The following is a 22159-nucleotide window of genomic DNA, read 5'->3' on the forward strand; positions in this document are numbered from 1 at the left end:
GTGTATTGGTCTTTCAAGCATTATTAACATTCCATAACTTTTAATAAATGTTTAATTTCGTGTGTGTATAATGAGTACTTCATGGGAACTGAAGAAAAAGCATTTACATTTTACACTCTTTATATTTTAGTCAACTGAATCGACTGTAGATTTAGTCGACTATATTCTTACGCTAATTAGTCGACTAAAACTAAAACTATTCAGATGACTAAATTATGACTAAAACTAAATCAAAATTTGCTGTCAAAATTAACACCGAGTCGCACACAGGGGCCTGTGCTGCCTGATGCTAACTAGCCAATGCTGGCATGGTAACATGTAAAACAAAACTAGGGAACAAGATTTAAAAAAAAAAAAAAAAAACCCACTAAATGAATAAACTGATATTAGAAACTCAAAGCACCACTCAGAGCTGCTAACAGGGGTGTAAACTTACTATCTCATTCTTCTAAGCCACTTTTCCATTGCAGTTGCTTATACAGCGGGGCAGCAGTCTTAGCAGTGCCACCCAGACCTCCCTTTCCCCAGCCGAGAGGCACAATCTCTCTAGTTTGCTTTGGGTCTCCTCCTGGTTGGGCACGGAGGGCTCCTGGAGGCATCATAATCGATGTGCAGGACCTGCCATTTATATGATTCAAATTTATCCTGAAATATGAATTCTCTGATAACCAGCCCTAATTATCATCATTAGCCTTTTACATGTTCTGCAGCACTTTAACTCATTCAGCAGATCATCTCTAACCAGTTTGTTTTCTTCTTGCCCACAGCATGGAGGAGACGGTGCGAACACTACTTCAGAGCCAGGACTCACTGGAAGGGCCCAAGGTGGACCCACTGGACCTAATGAAAGCATACAAGGTGCCGCACACACATTCAGAAAAATCTTCTGTAATAATGTGAAACAGACACACGACCCACATTTTTTACACTAATGTCTTAAACACTAATTATCACGGTAAGCTGTGTGGCAGGCAAGGTTGGGCCCAGTAAGCAGGACTGAACTTAACATTGTTTATTAAGGGAATGACAAGAAATACAAATAACTTGGGAGTGGCCAGGTGCCAGCACTAAACATAAACTGTAGAGCAGGCTAACATAGACAACAACACGACAAAAAGCTGAACAAGACAGACAATATATACACATGAGGTAACGAGAGGAGAGTGGAAACATCCGGGAGAACAGGTGAACACTAGTATAACACTAACGAGACAAAGGAAGCAAAACTAAACGCAAAGCACACGGGACAAGGGACTGTCAAAATAAAACAGGAAGAGACCAAACATGACACAACGCAGACGTGACATATAGGAAGGCCGGAACACAGAGGGAATCTAAACATGACTAAACAGAAACCTAAACACAACACAGGGAAACAACAGGAAGCTAAACACGAGACACGGGACGAAGGACCAAGACATGGGGAACGAGACAGACACAGGGACGCAGACGTGGGGAAGACAATGACAAAGGGAAACCAGAATGGAAAAAATAACTATAACTAGTAACAGGGTTCAGGGACTACAACAAACTAGGAATGTAAACTGAAAACAAACCTAGTAACACAGCAGAAATACAACAAAAAAGAGAACCTTACAGAAAAACACCAAACACTGGGCAACAGCCCAGAATCATGACACTAATAAGAAAATATTTTAACAGATGATTTCATTTTCTATATAACAGAAACAGGGTTACTTTTAGATAGATTGTCTTGAATCACTTTTATAATACAGTTCTGCTTTGTGAAGCTGTGGTTGAGTACAATGGAGACTTGCTGGCATGTTTTTAAAACCTGCAGCGCTCGAGTGGATATTCAGCCACGCAAGAGTTTTTAGTTGTTTATGCTTATGATAAAATATCATGTTTATGTTGCTTCCAATAATGATGTAATAGTTTAGCTTGTGGGGGTCTGTGTTGTGTCCCCGGATGGATCCAAGTCCCCGCAATGTGATATTTTTTGTGTTGTGGGGACGTCGCACACACTCCAGATCCTCAGCTTTGATGTTGTTTATGAGTGATGTTGGTGTGGCTGAATGTGCAAATCACAAGAGCTAATGAACCGTAAAGCTAATGCAAACAAGACTCATAATTAGGAATCTCAGCATTATCCATCATCTCCTTTTTGAGTCAAATATTTTTAATATTTGGTTTCTCCAGTTTTACACTTATAATGCAAAGTGCAAGATGATGCATCGTTACACTAAGGGCCAGTCTGACATGCAAACATTTCATCATCTAATGTCATAAAAATAAGAATGAAGCTCCGAAGAACACATCAGAGCACCGATTGCACGAAGCTTCAAGTGCTCAAACTGTGTGCGCCAACCATGAAACATACAGAACACTGTCCTGCTGTCGTACCTGAAACACCTGAGAGACCATGTGTTTACTCTGCAACTCAGTATCAGTAAAATTACAAAGGAGGACAGCACAGAGGCAGCTCAGCTATTTTTAAGGTCTTAAATTACATCCACTTAAAGAGTAGGGCTTAGTTTCCAAAACATGGATGATCACTAATCCTAGACTAAATACTTTTTCCAGTGGATTTGATTTAATTTTTCCTTTAATCTGAGACTAGACTTAATCCACGACTGGGAAACACACCAAAAATGTTAAAGTTTTGCTCTTTTCTGTGCTAAACTTGTTGTAATGCCATCTGAAGGACAGGGACTGCTTTGCATTCATTAGAAAAAACAGTTTTAAAGTGAAGCTGCTCGGTTCATCCGAGCGCCACATTCTAATACTCTACTCTGCTCTACTCACAGTTCAAAATAATCCTTATTTATAATATCCTTGGCTTTGGTGCAGCTCCCTCACTGTCTGGGGCTATGTGCACACATACAAGGGTAGTTTTTAAATCACAGATTTTTCCAAGTTCAGTTTAAAAAATATCTCCGTCCACATGAAAATGCAAAAGACGATTTCAATCGCTGTCGTGGGCACGACAAAGCAACAAGTGGCAATATAATCTTAACCATTGGCATATCAAAAGCCCACAAAACAACAACATGAAGCACAGTCTTACATCAAATAAGGAGATAAAGGCACACGCCTTTGATGTTGCAAGATGAAGTCTCTGTTTTCCTTGTCCACATATAAATGTGGAAACTGAGTTTTTGAAAATCTTTACCCCAGTTCTTCAAAAGCCTTTCCAAAATCCACACACTGAAAAAGCTACGTTTGCCAAAATACACGAGTATGTGTGGATGTACCCTGAAACAAACGGTTTTAGCCCCGCCCCCTTTAAACCAACTTTATTCTGATTGGCTGCCCCTCACAAACAGCAAGTGGGTGGGGCTTCTGTACGCACAGCCAAAGTTGCGTGTTTAGTAGATATGACCTCTCTGTGACATCATACAGAGACAAGAGTTGAAAAAACTGCATAGAAGTGTTCAGAGCACTGCAGCCTAAGCTTTTGGCTCATAGCGATTATTGTAGCGGGCGCTGACTGACCTCACTGTTTGAAATTTTTAGTATGAAAATCGACCCCACTAACAGGAAACAGATTTCAAGGTAAAGCAGTCCCCTTTAAGCATGAATAAATGACGTGGAGTTCCCCAAGACTCCATTTTGGAACGTCTTCTTTTCAGTGTTTACATAATTCAGTATCATAGAGTACTAGCTGTCACATTTCAGCATAAATAATAGAAGTTTAATGAATCTTTGAAGTGATGTGAAGCAGCTTTTGCTTTTATAACTGGAGCCTACTAAATATGGAGCCTCTCGTTTTCATTTCTTTGTGACTCCAAGGCATGCATCTTTGATGCTCTCTGCTTTCCAGGACAAGCTCCTGGAGGAAATGTGGAAGCAGCAGGACAGTCTGGAGGGTCCCACATCCGCCATACCAGCAGCAGAGATGCCTACCTCGCCCGAGGCCGGCGGTGGATCAGAGGACATTTTGAAGGACAACAATCCCCTGCTGGAGCGACTCAGAGCGCTGGAGGTACAGCAGACTGCACAGTCCACTTCAACCCTTTCCCACCATTTTCATGTGCACCATGCTCTTCCTTTTCACTCCCGAAATGTCAGATTGAAAACTACATTTGAAGGTGATTTAATTAAACATATTTAATTTGATGGTTATAGACAAATGGGTGTAGCTCTAATTGCCGTATCTTTATTTAGAAAGGGTTATGTAGTAAGTGGTGATGTTTGAAAAAATGATGTGGTTGTAATGCTTTCACTCTGACTTGTTTAGGATATAAACTTTGTGTTGGTTTTTTTTCCAGCTTTCACAAAAGTGAGGTCAAAAACAGGTCAGCAGACTGGGCTGTTATAGGTTTGAGATGGCATTTGTATGGTGTCAGATGTGATGATGTGGTGATGAAATGTGTTAGCTGAAGCCAAAGATGCTTGAAATTATTAAGGAAGCCAGAAGAATAACTGAATCTATTCAAAGCAAAGACCATGATTTTAAATGTCTGTGTTATTAAAAATGTAACCTCTTAACACAGGACTCCTGCATCATTATAAAAAATCTAAATCAATGCTTTTTAAGACCTTCTTAAGCCGTAAGAACCCAGACTCATTTCTCCTTAAAGGAATATAAAACAGACCAAACTTTCAGCTGCTCCCTTTAGCGGTCGCTCATCTTGAGCTGTCCCTCTGATATGAAACAGACCAAACACTGGACTCAACTTGGACTTTTTTATTTTAAATTCTACAACATAATGTTAAAGAGCTGTAATTTCACAGATTAACAATGTACATTGTCAAAATTATGCACTATATACAGGATGCTGAGTTGGTTTTACAACCATAACGATGCAAAAACCCTTCAACAAGCAACTGCTTATTGTGAATACATTTCTTTGGGTTTTGGACTTCTGGCTGAAAAACACAAGTGGTGTGAAAAAGCTGCTTGAATTTGAGGTTTTCACTAATTACAGCAGGGTTTCTGTTAGAGTATTCCAAGCCCAGCAGCTGCTGGACCCCTGAAGGTTGGTTCATCTTATAAGCTCATTTTAGGAAAGCAGTTTAATTTTTGAGCTAAATATTGTTTATTTTTGGTAGTTCAAGTCAAGCCACTTTCATCTATGTGTTATACTGCATATTAAACCATATATATATGGTAGTGAGACCTGCTATGATGGATGGTTTGGAGATAGTGGCAGTGACAAAAAGACAGGAGGCCAAGCTGGAGGTGCTCAGATCTGACAAAGATCTCTGACAAAGTCAGAGAGGCGAGACTGAGATGGTTTGAACATGTGCAGAGGAGGGAGAGTAAATATATTGGACAAAGGATGTTGGAGATGGAGCTGCCAGATCCCGGCTCCCAGACACAACAGTGGACGTCAGCAGGCCTGGTATGCCAGATCCAGCTCACACAAATCACAAAGAGGGCTGGGGGAAGAGTGTCTGGTACACATTGACCCAGAGAGATATGATTACCAGCCTCAAGGCCAGCTAGGGAGCCGAATTCCTGATAATGCAGATGTTGTTTTGGAACACGCTGCTGTTATTTTTCTCAACAGCCTTCAGTTCACCGGGGGATCCACTCAGTAAATCCAATATTGTTCGATTACCGTCCTCGCTGTGCAGACCTGTACGTTATCTCCACATCTGATCCCTTTCGCCCGCGAGCACGTTTACAGCTGGACTATGCATCCAGCTTGCGGCTCTGGTCCAACAGGCTCTGAGTCTGAGCGGTTCTGCACAGCCCATCCATCTGGCCCATCCGTAGAACTGCTACCCAGATTTTCTTAATTTCCTGGTAAATTAGGTGTCCTCCAAGCCCAGACAGAAGAGATCCTGTTACCAAAATATGTATACATCTTCCACGTCCTCAACCTCAACACACAGGTCTCCACATGCTCCACAAATCAAAGGCGTATCCAACTGGGTCTGTTCCACTAGGACATGCGGGCTCCCCTTTCCCCGATCTCATAGTGGAGAAAATATGATCAATGGTGTTTAGGGCCCAGTTTGCCAGATCCATGTTGTTTCTTATTCGGTCGATGTGTAAGAGAGGCACTTAGAGCAAGCAGCAGAGCAGGGCAGGAGAGAGAGAAAGATGAAACCGTCTCCGTCGAGAGCAGGAAGAGATTCTTTAGATTCAGAGTTCAGCCAGAATCTCAGATTTGAAATTCAGACTCCAGAAAACGGGACGTTGCTGCAGGATGGTGGTTTAAAAATGACAAAATGACCAACAATTTCTTAAAGTTGCATGGAGGGTATCATATTAGCTTTGCACCCACTAGTGTTTCACCAGGTAACTACACCTTCAAATAAATTTGTTTGATAAGGATTTACTATTTTTTTGGCTATGATTTTCTGTACTAGATTTAAATACACAACCTGCAATTTTTTTTGCTTTTTAGACCTTATTTTCTTTAATTTCTAACTTTAAGACTTTTTAATGACCCATGGGAATCTAGTGACATCCACAAGGCTGCACATAACCTGTTTAGAGTTAGTGTTAGGTTCACATCTTCCATTTTATATGGAATTCTCACCCATTTGGCATATCCAGAAGGAAATCCTACAGCCAAAAAGCATGTAAGAGAGTTTAAATGAACACAAACACCGACTTTCTGAAATTACGCTTGTTTATCATGTGGACAGTGTATAGTCCTACCCCTACCCCTACGTGGTTCACCAGCATCCCGGTGGATGTTAAGGGGTTAAACTGAATTGCTTGCAAATGATAATTAACAACCATTAAATGTCACTCAGAGCATCCAAGGCTGTATGGTGCTTTCATTTTCATGTACTAGTGAGAAAAGCAAAAGAAAAACAAGCACACACATTGCATTTTGTAAAGCCTGCGTCCATCTTTGAATAGCACAAAAAAAAGAGAGGCTCCATTATGGTGAAGAGCGGTCCTAAGGGCACAGAAACCGCAGAAGACAAAGGAGATATTCATATCCAGGAGGTGATAATTAAAAGGCTGACAGGGTAGTTAACATTTGGAGTCGGTGTTCCAGTAAATGTACAGTATGAACCCCCCACAACCCCCCATTGCACCTTCCCTGCTGAAAAGGTAATAGAACTCACCATCTGCTGATGAGATCTCAGGCAGCCGTTATTGATGGAGCGCCTTTATCCACTGAAAAGCCTCAAAGGGAAAAAAAAAACCACAGAAAAAAAGATCAAATTCACTCTGTTTATTCTGCTTTGCCTGTGTTGTTTTGTTGGATATGCAGCAGTCTCACAGCAGTCTGTGAAATGCTCATGAAATTTAATCTGCTGCTTCAGGGATACAGCTTTTTCCTTTTTAATGGATTTCCCCCTCCTTTTTGATTTGAATGAAGACAAATTTCAGACTTAAGAGTATGAGTATTCCCCAAACTGAAAATGAGGAAAAATAAGAAGGAAAAGTTGTTTTTTTAGTGTCATACCATCTGTGATTATTTCAGAAAGAAGGACATGTCCTTCAGTCGGGTCCTTCGCCTTGACTCTTTAATGCAAGACTAAGTTCACGAGGTAGCAAACGAGGTCTAACAAAATTAACAAGGGCCAGGCACGATGGCAAGGTCTAAAATCAGGCAATACAATAAAATCCCAAACACTACAAAAATAATCTGAGAAGAGGCATAAATTTACATAAGGATAAAAATCTTTGTCTGGAAAAGACTTTGAAGCATGATGTAAAGAAGTGCAAAGACAACCTGGACGGAGAAATAAACAAGGATCAACTCGGCTTTGGAGCCTCAAGTGGCCTTTAGAGGAACTGCAGTTCTCGGCACTTCTGTGTTGGCTTTATTTTTCAAGGCCACAGGTTACCCCCTGGCAAAGACATGTAGTGACTCTGTTAGGGGTAAGAAGATTGGGAGTATCAAACAAAAAGAGTCAGTCACAAAGACCTAGGGACCGGTCAAATGTGTATTTCCTAACTGGCTGTATTTGGCAGTATTTGGCAGTTGCTAGCGTGGAACTGGTCATGAAGAGTTTTTTGGTGCTGCACCAAAAATATCCTTGTCATTGCTGCGGTTGCTGTAGTTTGTATGGAAAAGCTGACCTGTCTGCAAACACTTGCCAATTACTTGCCAAGCAGTCATGAAATAGTGAAAAGTGTGTGACACAAACTGGAAACTGAGAACTCTCAGTTTAGGGCCAAAATGAACAAGAATTAAACATTATTTCTCTGTCCAGATTGTCTTTGCACTTCTTTGCATCAAGCCTTTCGGTCTTCTTTTAAAGGTTTTAAAAAGGTTGGACCTTTTTTAAAAAAAAAAGGTCCAACCTTTTTTCGTTGAGAGTAAATAGCAAGTGTTTGCAGACAAGTCTTACAAACTATGAGTGACAACAATAACTGACAAGCAACCACAGCAATTACAAGGAGGTTTTTGGTGCAGACTGACTCAGATTGATTGCAATATGTTGGCAGTCTGTCTATGTTTGAGTTGGACTGCAATTTTTTTGGAGACAGGTTGCCTCTCACCAGGCAACCTGCGCAATTGCCTTGTGATCCAAAGATGTGTTAGAAGGTGCTGCATGCTTAACTTCTGGTGTTCACTGCAACTACTTGGAATTGGTTGCTGGATGCAAAAAAAAAAACCATTGAATGCAATTATCGTCAAACACACATTTTTCCTAGTAGCAAGGAGGTTGGCATACTATTTTTTCTCTAGTGTGACTGAGGTGTTGTGTAACAGTAGAACTGCGACATCGCACTTTATAACTAATTTCACTGGCAACAGCCAGCAACCACTTGGCAACCAGTCTGGGAATACGCATTTTTGCATAGTGACCAGAGGAGTCGTTGATCACTCTAGGCCTGTGTTAGTGAGGAAACTGATAGCAAACACACTGGCAGATGTAAGTCATTTAATAACTAATTACATATGTGTTTTGCACAGTACTGTATGTGTTTTTAACATTGCATCCTGCATCTGGATTATGTCCCAAAAACTGTGCATGAGTTCAGTCATTACAAGCTTGAGTGCTTGCAGGAGAACTGGAAAAAGGCTCATCACATTTCAGTGACATTTATATGTATTTACTGTAATACTCTGGTCTAAGAAAGTCTGAATAACCAGTTTGTCATTAATGATGTTCTCTTAAAATGAAGTGGTATCTTAAATTGCATCCGTTTTCCTGCCTACTCTGATGACCCTGAATGGATGATTCGGAGGGTGTTTTTGTGGTTTTTCACGCTGTTGCCTCTTCATGGTGGCTGCCTTTATTTTATCTGCATTGTAATTAAACTTTAATGCCAAACTGAAGAGAGACAGACATTAGAGAGTTTTCCATTTAGTTTCAAACTACTTCCCAGTCATTATGGCACACTTGGGTACCTTCCATACAGTCCACCATAGAAAATAAAATATTTGCTTTGAAAACCACAAAAAAAAGTGAGAATATAAATAATAAAAAGAGAGTGAACCGGCTTTCCCTTCTAACTGAGGGGAACTGCTGAACTGCTTCTCAGTTCCTCCACCAAACCGCAGTTTTCAGTGGAAGCTGACAGTTACGTCTGAAACACTGATTGATGTGATGCTTTCTGCAGATCGACCAAGTTAACGGTGCACAAACAAGGACGCGGGAGCCCGGCTGTAAGCGCGCTGACAAACATTTACAGCTTTGCAAGTGATTTATCTGTACATGCAGGATCGTTCTGTGGGGGTTTAATGTTTTGCAGATGCAAAAACAATTTATTTCAAGCCGCACTGATTGACATATAGAATTTTTTTTTTTAGCAATCTGCTGAATGACACGTTAATCCATCAGCCTCATTTGTAAAGATGGTGTAATGCAACTGCAAGAGCAAGCGTGAACTCATAGCACAACAGGCTGAAAGACAAAGTTCAGGACCAGAACTTGGACTTCCCTGACACACACACACACACACACACACACACACACACACACACACACACACACACACACACACACACACACACACACACACACAGTCTTTGTTAGTGACACCTGTGGCCATTATATGAACTGCAGTCATCATTCATTGATTCATCATTGTACTCAGCTTATGTTTGCACACTCTTTAAGACATGCACGATATACCAGAATGTATACTTCATATGTTAGTATAGGTATAATGCGAACAAAGCCAACTTGCACAAGACACAGTGTAACCTGTGGCTTCTTCTTCTTTTCTCTGCGTCGTCAACAGAACCTTTAAGTAGAACCCACAAAAAAGAAGGAGATTCACAGAGTCTACAAAAAGCACATATCTGCACCAGAACCCCAAACACACAGTGTAATAATTGTTATATAATCATTTCATCCAAAATGAATGACAGAGGAGACAGCTTACCAAATACTTTTACAGTCATGTTCTTTATCAGGCTGCGCCAGTTTGCATATCGTCTAAATCTGCAAGCTATGGAGGGCCCTGCTGGGGACAGGAACCATTTCCACAACAACAGGCAAAATAATAACAATGCTGGTGTTGCCGGCATTGCTCACGAGAGAAACAATGAACGTGCTGACCTGAATAGACAAAATAATGATAACATTGCTGTTGCTGGTGAAATCGACAATGAAATTGCTCATGAGGCAGCTGAAAAAGCTGCAGATGTCCACCAGGACATCCCAGAAGAGGACCCTTTGCCTGAAACCAACTCATGTGTGTGTGTGTATATATATATATATATATATATATATATATATATATATATATATATATATATATATATATATATATATATATATATATATATATATATATGTAGTTCCTACAGCAAGAACAGTTCTGCACTTCAGAGCTGCTGCTGTCGGGTCACGACATGGTGACAGTTTTAACAAATATGTGAAAAACAAACATATTTTTATAAAAGTTACATACTGCAGCTTTGAGAGTTACATTAAGTTCTCATCTTATTTAGTTCATTAGTGCACACTCTTCACAAACAGATCAGATTAGGTGCTGGTCCTACTGTCATGTGGTAGATCATACAGTATATCATTTACTAGGTTAATTGTACAATAACTTGTGCGTAAGTTGTGTTTCATTGCACTTTGTTATATATTTGCATGTAATGTAGCCTTATTTAACATCACTTTATATGCAACAATCTTTCACAATAAAGTCTTCATTGCTAAAAAAAAAAAGTATTTAATTTTATTTATGACTAATTGCTTTCTTGATCACCCTTTTACAAAAAACACAAAATAAAATGTGAGTCGGGCGACTTGGGCCTTATTTTCATGTGTGAAAGGTGGCGACCGTAGCGTGGGGTGACTTCGCCTTTGAACTCACTCCTGTGATCAGCCTCTTCTCTGATCTTCTGTGAACTTGTTGTTCAGAGGAGGTTGCCCACAGCACTAAGTGAAAACAAGCCAGCTCAGGTGGCCTGGCCTTTCAGATTTACGAGAATAATCACTTCAGTGGAAAGTCGCCCGCTGAGTTCCCAGAAGGGTGTCGGGCTTGAGCCTCTGTCAGTAATTGAATTATAACTGAGGTACCTCAGGTCAGCCTCGCAGACACAGCGAGGGTCTGCGGGATTGAGTTGGGATGCCTGAAATTTAAAGCATCATTCATTTAGGACCATCTCTCTCTCCAGTGAAACCAACAATTCCCAGAGTGCTGCAGGGAGAATACTTTATCAAGACAGACGTTCTCACTATCTGTGTGTCTGTCTGCCCCTCCATCCACAGAAAACAGCATCAAGGCCTTTAACATTTCTCATATTTCTATAATTATTCATGTTTTCTATCCTGCGTATTTTGATTATTTTCTTATTTACGTGATCGTTTACCTGCCTGCGTTTTGTGTCTGCAGGCGGAGAACTCGGCTCTGTCCATGGAAAACGACAACCAGAGGAAGCAGTACGAACGCTGTTTGGACGAGGTGAGTGCTCCCACACAGCAGGAGATATACAGTATGTGTTTACAATGAAATCACACATTCATTTTTCATGAATAATTAAAGCTTCTTATATTTTCACTGATGTGCAGCTGGAAATGTGGTCATTCTGCAGGATATGGCGATTTTAGGGGCTGAACCTACAGTACGCACAGTATGGCCACTTGAGGTTGGCTTCAGAAGTGAGTCAAGCCCCATAAAACCCAAAGACTGCACATAAAAGATGGAAGTTACCCATTACAGCCAGAAGTGTCCACGTTTAGCAGAGAGGGAGCTACTGCTAGTTAGCTTGATTAGCAAGCTGCATTCACAGACTGTACCCGTGCAACGCACAGACACACAGTCATGCGAACAAATGAAAGTACGCCATCTTTCAGCTGTAAGATTTTTATTTATCAGGACATAATGAAACTCATCTGGTTCTTAGCAGGTCTAAAGATGAGGTAAATAAAATCTGAGATGAATAACAACGCATGACATGTTACACCAAGTCATTTATTAACAATAATCAAGCCAACATGCAGGAGGAGCGTGTGAAGCATTCCCATGTGTGTCAACACAAAGATTAAAGGCATCAGCAGTGATCTTAGAGAAGCAACTGCTGCTGCCCGTCAGTCCTGGGAAGGGTTATCAGGTCCTTACCAAGCACCCTGAAGTCCATCGTTGTGCAGTGAGAAATTAATCACAAGTGGAGAACATTCAAGACAGCTGCCAACCTTCCCAGGAGGGGATGTGGCTGCTGTCAGTGTGGAGGGCTGATGATTCGGGTACCCTGCAATCACTGAGTCAAACAAAATATTCTTCCTCTGTACACCAAAGTATTCTAGAGTCGAATGTGAGTCCGCCTGGTCCACAGATAAAGCTTGGCCGAAACAAGCACAGCAGCCCACATCATTTTTATTATGTCCTGGTATATAAAACATTATAATTTAAAGACAGTAAAATTATTTTTTTTACATGACTGTTGATAAAATATGATCCTGAATTAATATTTTACTCAAGTACAGTACTTGAATTAGCAGAGGTGAGGCCAAGAGGACAGTTACAGGTGCCTGTGTCAGTCAGTCAAAGGGGCCACACATCTAACTTCACGCATTAAGAAGTTATTTTAAAAATGACCCAGTGCATTTATTGTGAAAGGAGAAACTATCCACAGAGGCCCAAACAGAACTGGCACCTTGGCCAAACATGAGTGTTTCCACCATTTTGGACTGTGGATCTGGAAACTCTGTCACTGAAATGATTGTTTAGTCCAGAGGTCGGAAACCTGTAATCCGGAAAGAGCCATTTGAACCCGGTTTCCACGGAAAACAAAACAGTGAGAGCTGCAAATACTACTGGAAGCCGGTAGCGGCTACCGCGAGTGACGCATATATTGAGAAAAGAAAATAAATAAATAGATAAATAAAATGATTTTATTTTAATATTTCAAGACCACAGTAATGTTCCAATTTAAAACTACAACAAAAACCGAACTGACGAAAATAAAATGCACTTCAATTGGATACTTATAATTTACTTCCACGACCCACACAGAGCCGCAGATTCAGCCTGAATGAGCTGCATGCGGCTCTGGAGCCGCGGGTTGCCGACCCCTGGTGTAGTCGGAGGACTTTTTCTAAAAGCAAATGAATGCAGCGAGGCTCATTTCTCGGAGTGAAACATGAATTTTCCCCCAAACTGCTTCTCAGGACTCCAACAGTCTTGTGACTGTAGCTACAGTAAGAGATGCACATACAGATTTAGTTTATCATCAGCACTGGTGAAGCCCACAGAGGGATGGGCCAGATCTTTAATTGAAGCAGACAGACAGCATGGCTCCTGGCGATACGAGGATAAGAGCTGCAGGAGCGCGGACTCCCACCTCTAACACGAGGCTGTCCGGCCGCGCTCATTCCCTCTGACAGCACCTCGAAAGTCTCTCCATCTTTTCCTCCATCTCTCTCCAGCCGCCACGATGGTGCCACTTTAGTTTTTTAGCAGCCTTCGCTAATGGTCTCGGTACCATGGAGATTGAGTGGTACCATGGAGCTGAGAACAAAAATTTCAGAGTTTCTGCTGTGGGATTAATTTCTCTGCTGCTGCTTTTCAGTCTCATTATGCCCATGAATTTATTTATTTATTTTTTAGGGGGAGGCGGGGGCATTCAGATGGTTTCCTGTCATCATCAGAATGAGCTGAGTCGAGGCGTTTTGATAGAAAGATGAAAGAGGTGGAGGGAAATAATTCTGTGGCACCAAAAATGTGAAAACACAGTTATTATTCCAGTGCCAAGATATAATGTATGCCTCCACTTCAGAAATCAAAATGAGCAGGAAAGAAAGCGTTTCAGATTGGACCGCTTCTTCTTCTTCTTTTTTTAATCAATCCACAAAACTGAACTGAACTTTTTCTTCTTCCTGCAGAGAATCACACAGAATACAGAATGAAAATGTTAGAACATCAACGTTAACCACGTGTATGTTTTGTGTAGAGAGACGTATCTGTGTGGTTTCAACGAGCCCGACTCTGATGCAACACGATGTCAGTTTGTCCTCACAGCGCCGTCCACGCCTCTAAATCCTTATTTCTGAAGTTTGTTCTCAGTCGTTTTAAAAGCTCTCTGCATCTCAACACAAAGTCACAAAGTTCAAGTCTTAAAATAACGACCAAACTTTTTAAAACACGGTTTTCCTTCTCGTGTCTCTTTCAGGTGGCTAACCAGGTGGTCCAGGCCCTCCTCACGCAAAAGGTTTGTACCAAAGCATCGTTGGAACAGCCGGTCCTCGTTATCAGTCGGAAAAATGATAATGAGGGGTGCCTAACATAAAGAAAGATTATCAGCTTATGTTTCGTCTTGATGTTGGAGGTGACACTGAGAAGAAAAGATGCATGTAGCATGTTTTAGTGTCTATAAATCACTGATGTTTAAAGTCATTTTCACACAAGAACTTCAGACAGTTTTGATGATGTCACACATACATTGCTTGAGAGTTTTCTGCCCGTTCACAAGGGGAAAAATGTAAATTCGCCGACTGGTTGGTGAGTGGTTCCACAAAGAGCAACAGAGAACATTTGCCTTCAAGGTAAAAGCTGTGCCGTTTCAAACACGTTGGCTGCAGTGCTGAGACACAATTTTTACCTTGAAGATGAACATTTTCCAGTTTGTGTCGCACTTGAAGTTTTTCTGCCGCTGAGCGAGTAGTTGGTGAGTGTTTGCCACAGACGCCTGTAGTTTGGACAGAAGATGCCAACTTGTCTGCTAGTGACAACAGGTCAGAGAATATGTCCAATGGGTCATCGACAAGTCACTACATCTGTGTGACTGGGGCTTTAGCAATTTATTGCCTAACAACTGCCAGCAACCTCTCACCAACTGGTTGGAGAATACACCCTTTTCACTTGGGACTGGTGGTTGCCAGACGGTTGTGGACCGCTCTCCAAACCTCTGTGACTGGGGCCTTATTCACTTTACTGTCACACGTCCATAATGGGGGACGATGTAAGATGTAAAACTACAGTTATCTATTGGTTCATGATGGTTCAAGATGGTATAACACGACCAGCTGCAGCTCCAAAAGACAGCTGCTCCCTGTATCTGAGCCTTTAGGCTGCTGCTGTATGTAGTGATTCCTCTTTTTCCCACACACACACACACACACACACACACACACACTGGCAAGAGGCAGCTGGAGTGAAATAATATTCACCCTCAGGTGACCTCTTGCTGTTAGCTTCCTCCACGCTGCGTTAGCTCTGCTGCTAGCTGCTGCTGGTGGATCGGTAAAAGTCTGATGCATCCTCAGTTGTAAACGAGGTGCTGTGTGAACCAGCATTGACCCTCGGCCCCCCCTCGGGTTATCGCAGCCAAAAGGAGGACTAGCTCTGATTTTTCTGTGAAAAACTGCAATGCTGAATAACATTACATGCAGTGAAAGCCATTGGTTTAATTATAGATGGAAATCCTATTTAAGTTTTCAAAGATGGGCTCCCCTCACACACCTCACAGTGGTTTCATCCACTGCCTACCACTTCCCTTACTTTGCAAACTTTGAACAAAGACCACATGAGTCAATGTTATTCATTTCTACAGATAAAATACATTTACTGTTGTAACCAGAATGTTTTATCAGCTCCTCCAGCTTACTGTTAAATCTTCAATCTGGCCCAATCTTCAATGCAACTGCTATATTATTACAGAGCAGCTCCATCTCCCAATGTGTGTTTATGGAAGCAGGAGGTCTTGTGATTTCTCTCGAACCCGCCCCTGACTGGATGTCAGCTGTCTCAGAGTCAGCCCGCATGACATAACCATACCGCCAGAGCGAGGCGCAGCTTCGTTCAGTGGACACTAACCTGAAAGAAGAAGCTGCTGCTGCGAGCTCTGCTTCTGTTAGCCACATTCAGTGACCCGATCTGAGAGTTGTACTCAGCACAAAACACGATATGACTATTGAGGAATGTGATTAAAGGATTCATAGCTAATGCACATAATGCACATGCAATTTTTGTATGACCTTTAACCTCGTTCATCCGTTTTTTGATGTTCTCCTACTTTTAAACCCGTCAGCTAGTCACAGTTTTTTAGGCTCTAACTACAGACAGCAAACAGCAGCGGCTTTGTTGTGCTGTTGGGGACATTTTACTGGGTCCACTTAGAGGAAAGGGTCACTCCAGATCGATACAGAGTCATCACCAGATCCCAAGACAGCTGAACACGCTGGTCCAAAGTGGGAGAGTCTGGACCAGCGTGTTAGAAAAAAAGAAACATAAAGATATTATGAGATTAAGCCTAGTCTTCATTTATTTGTTCCTCTTAGTCTGAGACTGGGCTTAATCTGTGTCTGGGAAACCTGCTGAAAGATACTTAATGCTGGTTTTCCCCTAATTTGTCACCTGTTTGTATATATTGGATGGTCAGCCAGACAGGAGAGCACATCTGAGGATGTAACCTTTACATTTTAAAAATAATAAAGATATTTTCCATTATTTTCTGACATTTCACAGGCAAAACAAATTAGCAGTGAAAATAAGCGGCAGATTAATGGGTGGTGAAAATATTAATTAGCTGCAGTCCTAATCCTTCAGTTTAGTTTTCACAAAGAGTTTCTCCATAATAAGACAAATACAAAAACAGATTATATTTACATAATTATGATAAAGCATACAAAATAAAAGTTATAAACTCAATTAAAACCTGCTGATTGCTTCAAGGCTGAACTATAAACTGACATTTATATAATTTTAATAAAACAATATAATAATTGTATTTGTAGCACTTTAAGTACACAAAGCGCTTCACATTTAGGATAAAAATCCACAACTCAAAAACGAGCAATGTGAGACGGTCTGACTGGACCACTGCTGTGTGTGAAGACATCAACATCTGTCCATTTACATTTCATCCACGTTTACTGGAAGGCTAACATCTTTGCAGGATTTGGAAGAAAAACCAAAAAAGTGGTCAAACAAAATCCAGTCTCAGCTGCACTGGAATCAGTCTTCAAACTTAAATGTTCTCTTTGTGATGCTGCTTACAGGAACAGTAAAGCATCATGATGCAGATGTCAGGGGCGTGTCCTTATGGCCCCTTTATACCCGCCATTCGGTGCCTGGCGAACAGCAACGTACCAGTGTTAATTTTGACAGCAAATTTTGATTTAGTTTTAGTCATAATTTAGTCATCTGAATAGTTTTAGTCAACAAATTATCATAAGAATACAGTCGACTAAATCTACAGTTGATTTAGTCGACTAAAATATAAAGGGTGTAAAATGTAAATGCTTTTTCTTCAGTTCCCTTGAATTAGTCATTATACACACTTACACAAAATTAAACATTTATTAAAAGTTATGGAATATTATTAATAATATTAACATTAGTGTTCCACCTGCTTCCCACACACCTGATCATTAACACCACCTTACTGAGATAATCTGAGCGTTTTACAGCAGGACGCTCTGAAAGGTACAGGGCAGTGTTCAGGACTAAGATTATAAAGGCTGATCCACCGCGGTGTGGAGATTTTCTCTAAACACAAACTGGGAAAAACACTTTACCCTGCATGACATTAAAATGCTGACCTTTGCATGGAGATCTGGGTGACTGGTTTGCAGATGTCGTTTAAGATTTGTCGTGTTTTTACCCGAGATAGTTTACACATCGTTTAGTTTGTCACAACGTCAAAGGACAAATGTGTCCATACATCGGCTCTTCTCTTTCTCCCTGCTGACATTCTTTACATAACTTAGTTCTATCGGAAGGAACGACCAATCACAGGCTAGTTTGTCCTTCCTGGGTTTATAGCAAATTTGTGCAACTGTGCGTTTGATTGGATGTTTCATTTTAGGTCGTTTTTATTTAGTCATCGTCATGTTTTCGTCATGAAAAAAAGGGTCGTTGACGACAACTATGACTATAATATTTCGGCAACGAAATTAACACTGCAACGTACGACAAACCTGACATCATATCCGCTGTCGCTAGCTGCCTTTTCTGCCGGTCGTGCACCTTCTGATTTGTAACCTGAGGTGTTGTGTCGCTGCCGCTGGAGCTGGGTTAAATTTCAGTGACACATCAATACAGAAGTTCAGAGATTCACAGAATATACAGAGAGAGATCTTCTAAGGGTTTTCTCTCAGCGGCGATGCCTATCATTCAGGAGAAAACTGCAGCTGTAATGTGACCTTTGTGTCAGTATAAATGATGACAGGGCGGTTGGCTCGTGACACAACCCTTTATGTGTAAGTTAGTCACACTAGTGCTGCTGTCTGCTCAGGGATGAGGGTTTCGTTCCACCTCCACAGAGCTTTAAATTAAACATTTCAGAACCAGAGCCTTCAGTCTCCACAGGGCCTTTTATTTTGAAATTTTACTGGATTCTCTATGCCATTCCTGTGCCTGACTTCCTGCCCTCTTCACTCACTCTGTGCAGCTTGACACAGGTTCCTTAAAAAAATAGCCCCAGCACTATTTTAACCTGAGATGTGTTTCTGGGGTGCACTGAAGTATTGCCTGAGTAGATCCAGCAGCTGCAGTGGAGCCACAATGCGATGCAGCCACAATGCGATGCAGCCACGCTCGTCATCTACCCAGGATGGGGGCACACTGGACACTCTGTTTATTTTCATCAAATATTCTCATTTCCTGTTCCCCTGACCTTGTTCTCAGACCCACTCTGTGCCAAAGTCCCCTGGTATAAGTGCACTGTCGTGACCAACAAATCATTTTTGTTTGAATCAAAAAGTATGTGTAAAATTTAAATTACTACCTTTCTCATAGAACAGAGAAGCATTTATGCTGCCATAAACAGAAAGTCTGATAATTATGTAACATATGAAGAGTGTCACTGGAAGTTACTGTGAGAAATGGTTGCAGCAAATTAATAAAGTTTGAAAGAAAAGGGCTCAAATATGAACTTTTATTTTACACTGCAAATTTGCTTCATGCAGTTTCACAGGGGAGTCACACCTCTGTAGGTACTCCTGTCCAGGTTGATCATCATGTGCACCATCATGTGCATCTTTAGCTGAATACAGCATTGTTCCCCCATGGCTGCTAAATTAGCATCTGATGCATGTGCACGTCTCTGAAACGCCAACGCCACTCGCCGTTATCTGTCCATTTTTCATCTGTTTCCAGGACCTGAAAGAGGAGTGTGTGAAGCTGCGGACCCGTGTGTTTGACTTGGAGCAACAAAACCGCATACTGAGCGTGCTGTTTCAACAACGTGTCAAAATGTCCACGACTCCTGTCTCCCAGGTAGGAGCTCACGGTGCAGCGGATACAAACAGAAACTGACAGAGCTAGCATGCTCCAAGGCTGTTTGAATTTTACATGAGCAGCGCTCCACTTCTAAAGGTTACTAACTTTCAGAGAAACCCACCCTGGATGTGTTTAAATGAACTCGTCGAGATGTACAGCAGGTTTATAGCTGGATTTAAATTCCTCCCTCTTTCCTAATTAGTGTCGTTTTTGTCACGCCTGCATGCTCAAATGGACCATAGGTCCTCAAACAAGGATTACCAGCCCTTACCCTCCTCTTCTTTTATGCTAATCATGTCAGACTTTAGCCTAATAGTGAGGCAGACCTCTCACACAGCTGCAGCGGGAAAGCAGTGGTGCATAAATGGGAGACAGAGGACAGCGTGTTTTTCTAATTGGAAAAGCTCCAGAGGGGATAATTGGTTAAATCCTTTGCTTTTTTTAACTTAACAATGATGACAGCTGATTGTTCAGTTTGTTGACCTCCACTGCCACCTGTGCCGTAGAGCTTCAAAGATGCATTTAAACTTTTTATGTATTAAAAATCTTCAAATCTTCCACCGACAACTTAGAATTTTTTTTAGCTAGTTCTGCAGTTAGCTTTTCTCCTCAGGTTTCCATCAGGTGTTTATCTCCTGAAATAAAGAACTGCTATAAAACTGGATTTCTGGAGGAGACCAAATATGGAGGTAAAAGAGCAAATATTGGACTTTCTTTAGGGAGCCGGGAACTTTACTCAAATTGCCAATTTGATTTTTTGTTATCTGGAGGTGTTAACAGGCACCTCCTATTAACACATTAGCCCAAATAAGGTGGGAACCACCACCACCACCACCACCACCTCCAGGCCAGTCCAAGAAGGTCACAGCACCCCAAAAACTGAATTCGTTATCAAAAAAAAACCAAACTGAAGTTTTAACTGAACATTGAAGTTCAACAGTTTGGTAATGAAAGAGTTAATCCTGTTCTCTGTTTAGGAAGCTTTTTAACAAATAACCCCTGCCTCACCTTGCCAATTAAAAGCACCACCTGCACTGGGACAGGCAGGTGGGCGACGCTGATGGGAACATTTTCTTTTTTGCTAATAACAAAGTGAACTCAGACAGATTCCAATAATCTGGACATGAGAGAGGGTTAGAACAGCACCCAAATTATCAGTTACAGTAACTGAGTGTGGCAGTAACAGCCACACTCAGCCTGGTTATTTTCTCATTAATCACTGAGATGATGCCAAACTGCTAATGGGAACTATTTGTCCAGAAGTTGTGGAAGCACATGGATCTCTGCAAGTCAGACTTGGGAAATCCTGGCTTATTAAAAACAGACTTGTAGGAGGTCATTCATCAGCTCCTCACCACACTCAAACTGCGCAGAGCATTAGTTATAGATGTAATACAGGCTGTTTATTTGCTGAAGATATTTATAAGAGAGTTTAATAAAAACAATCAAAAGGTAATTTCTCTGTGAAAGGGCACACGTCATTTATTATGCTTTGACATTATCTCAATATCAGAAGCTCTAAATGATCTTAAATAATATTTTAAGACTGTTTGTCTCGTTTATTGCAGTTACAGTTGCAGGCCCAGAGTCGTGTCAGCTCTTGTTTTCATGCTGTCTGAATCCTGAAACAAAGCTTTGTAGGAAGCCTTTTTATTGCACAAGTAACAACTTTGGAAAGAAGCTTTTGTTGAGAGAGAATAAGAATGAGAATAAGACAAAAGGGAAGGCGATGTCGGGAGAAACACTGATGAAATTTGAGGCAAGCTTCAGAAGTCAGAAGAAATTTAAAGAAGTTATGGGAACATTAGTAAATGTCTGTCTTCATTTGTTATTTACTGACTAAATTTATTCTTAATTGCTTTTATTCCAGCTTTCAGTGGGTGAAGGGTAACAAACTGCACTAGCACAGCGCAGAGGGCTGGAAGCAAAGTGAGGCTTTAATAAGGACATTTTCAGCTTTGGAAATAAAGCAGGTTTCCATAAACCTGAGCAGAGGTGAACCTGTAATTAAAAGTTTACATAAAATATCACAGAAACAGGTCACAGGAGGTGCATAATTATTGATTTCTATCTTGGAAAATTAAACAAAACAAATGCATGAATGCAGCGTTTAACTCTGTACAGACCTGCTAGTAATTAATTTGCAAATATACAGTGATTTGTTTTGACCTCTGACCTCGTAAACTCTAACAGTGCGCCCACTCGTATTTTCTTTCATGCAGCCTGTAAATGTGCACCACGCTGATGCCATTTCTTGGAAGCCTCCCCCTATACGACGGTCCCCTGTGTAGTTTAATTTCATTTTTCATGCAGCAGTCTCGGGTCCACAGGTGGCTGATTTTTCTTTTTTTATTGGTATGTTAGATATGAGTAATCCTGCTGACAGGCTCCACACGTCTGCTGTTGTCAGTGCCAAACAGTAATGAGTTAGAGAGCTGTTCTCATGCTGCCTGATGGGCTGACTCATCTGTAACTGATCAAAGTTATGGTCAGCTGTGTCACACTTTCCAAAAAGTTTCATCTAGTTAGACTCAGTCACTCAGCATGAATAAAATACCTCCCTAATTAAAATGTCCTGAAGTCTGATTTGAGTGCAGCAGAAGTGTTGCAACAGACAGAAATAAAAAATAACAGATTCATGAA

The 22159-nt window shown here is 41.1% G+C and overlaps 1 protein-coding gene across 1 annotated transcript in view; it reads left to right on the forward strand.

Moving 5' to 3' along the window:
* Positions 1 to 22159, forward strand: part of LOC115800993 (nck-associated protein 5-like) — a 108553-nt gene that overhangs the window by 37531 nt on the left and 48863 nt on the right. The window contains exons 3-7 of the mRNA XM_030758666.1: positions 768 to 858; positions 3785 to 3946; positions 11690 to 11758; positions 14466 to 14504; positions 19394 to 19513. Coding sequence (XP_030614526.1) covers positions 768 to 858; positions 3785 to 3946; positions 11690 to 11758; positions 14466 to 14504; positions 19394 to 19513 — 481 coding nt within the window. The remainder of the gene's footprint in view (positions 1 to 767; positions 859 to 3784; positions 3947 to 11689; positions 11759 to 14465; positions 14505 to 19393; positions 19514 to 22159) is intronic.

The sequence above is a fragment of the Archocentrus centrarchus genome, chromosome 21 (assembly GCF_007364275.1).
Source record: "Archocentrus centrarchus isolate MPI-CPG fArcCen1 chromosome 21, fArcCen1, whole genome shotgun sequence".
Lineage (NCBI taxonomy): Eukaryota > Metazoa > Chordata > Actinopteri > Cichliformes > Cichlidae > Archocentrus > Archocentrus centrarchus.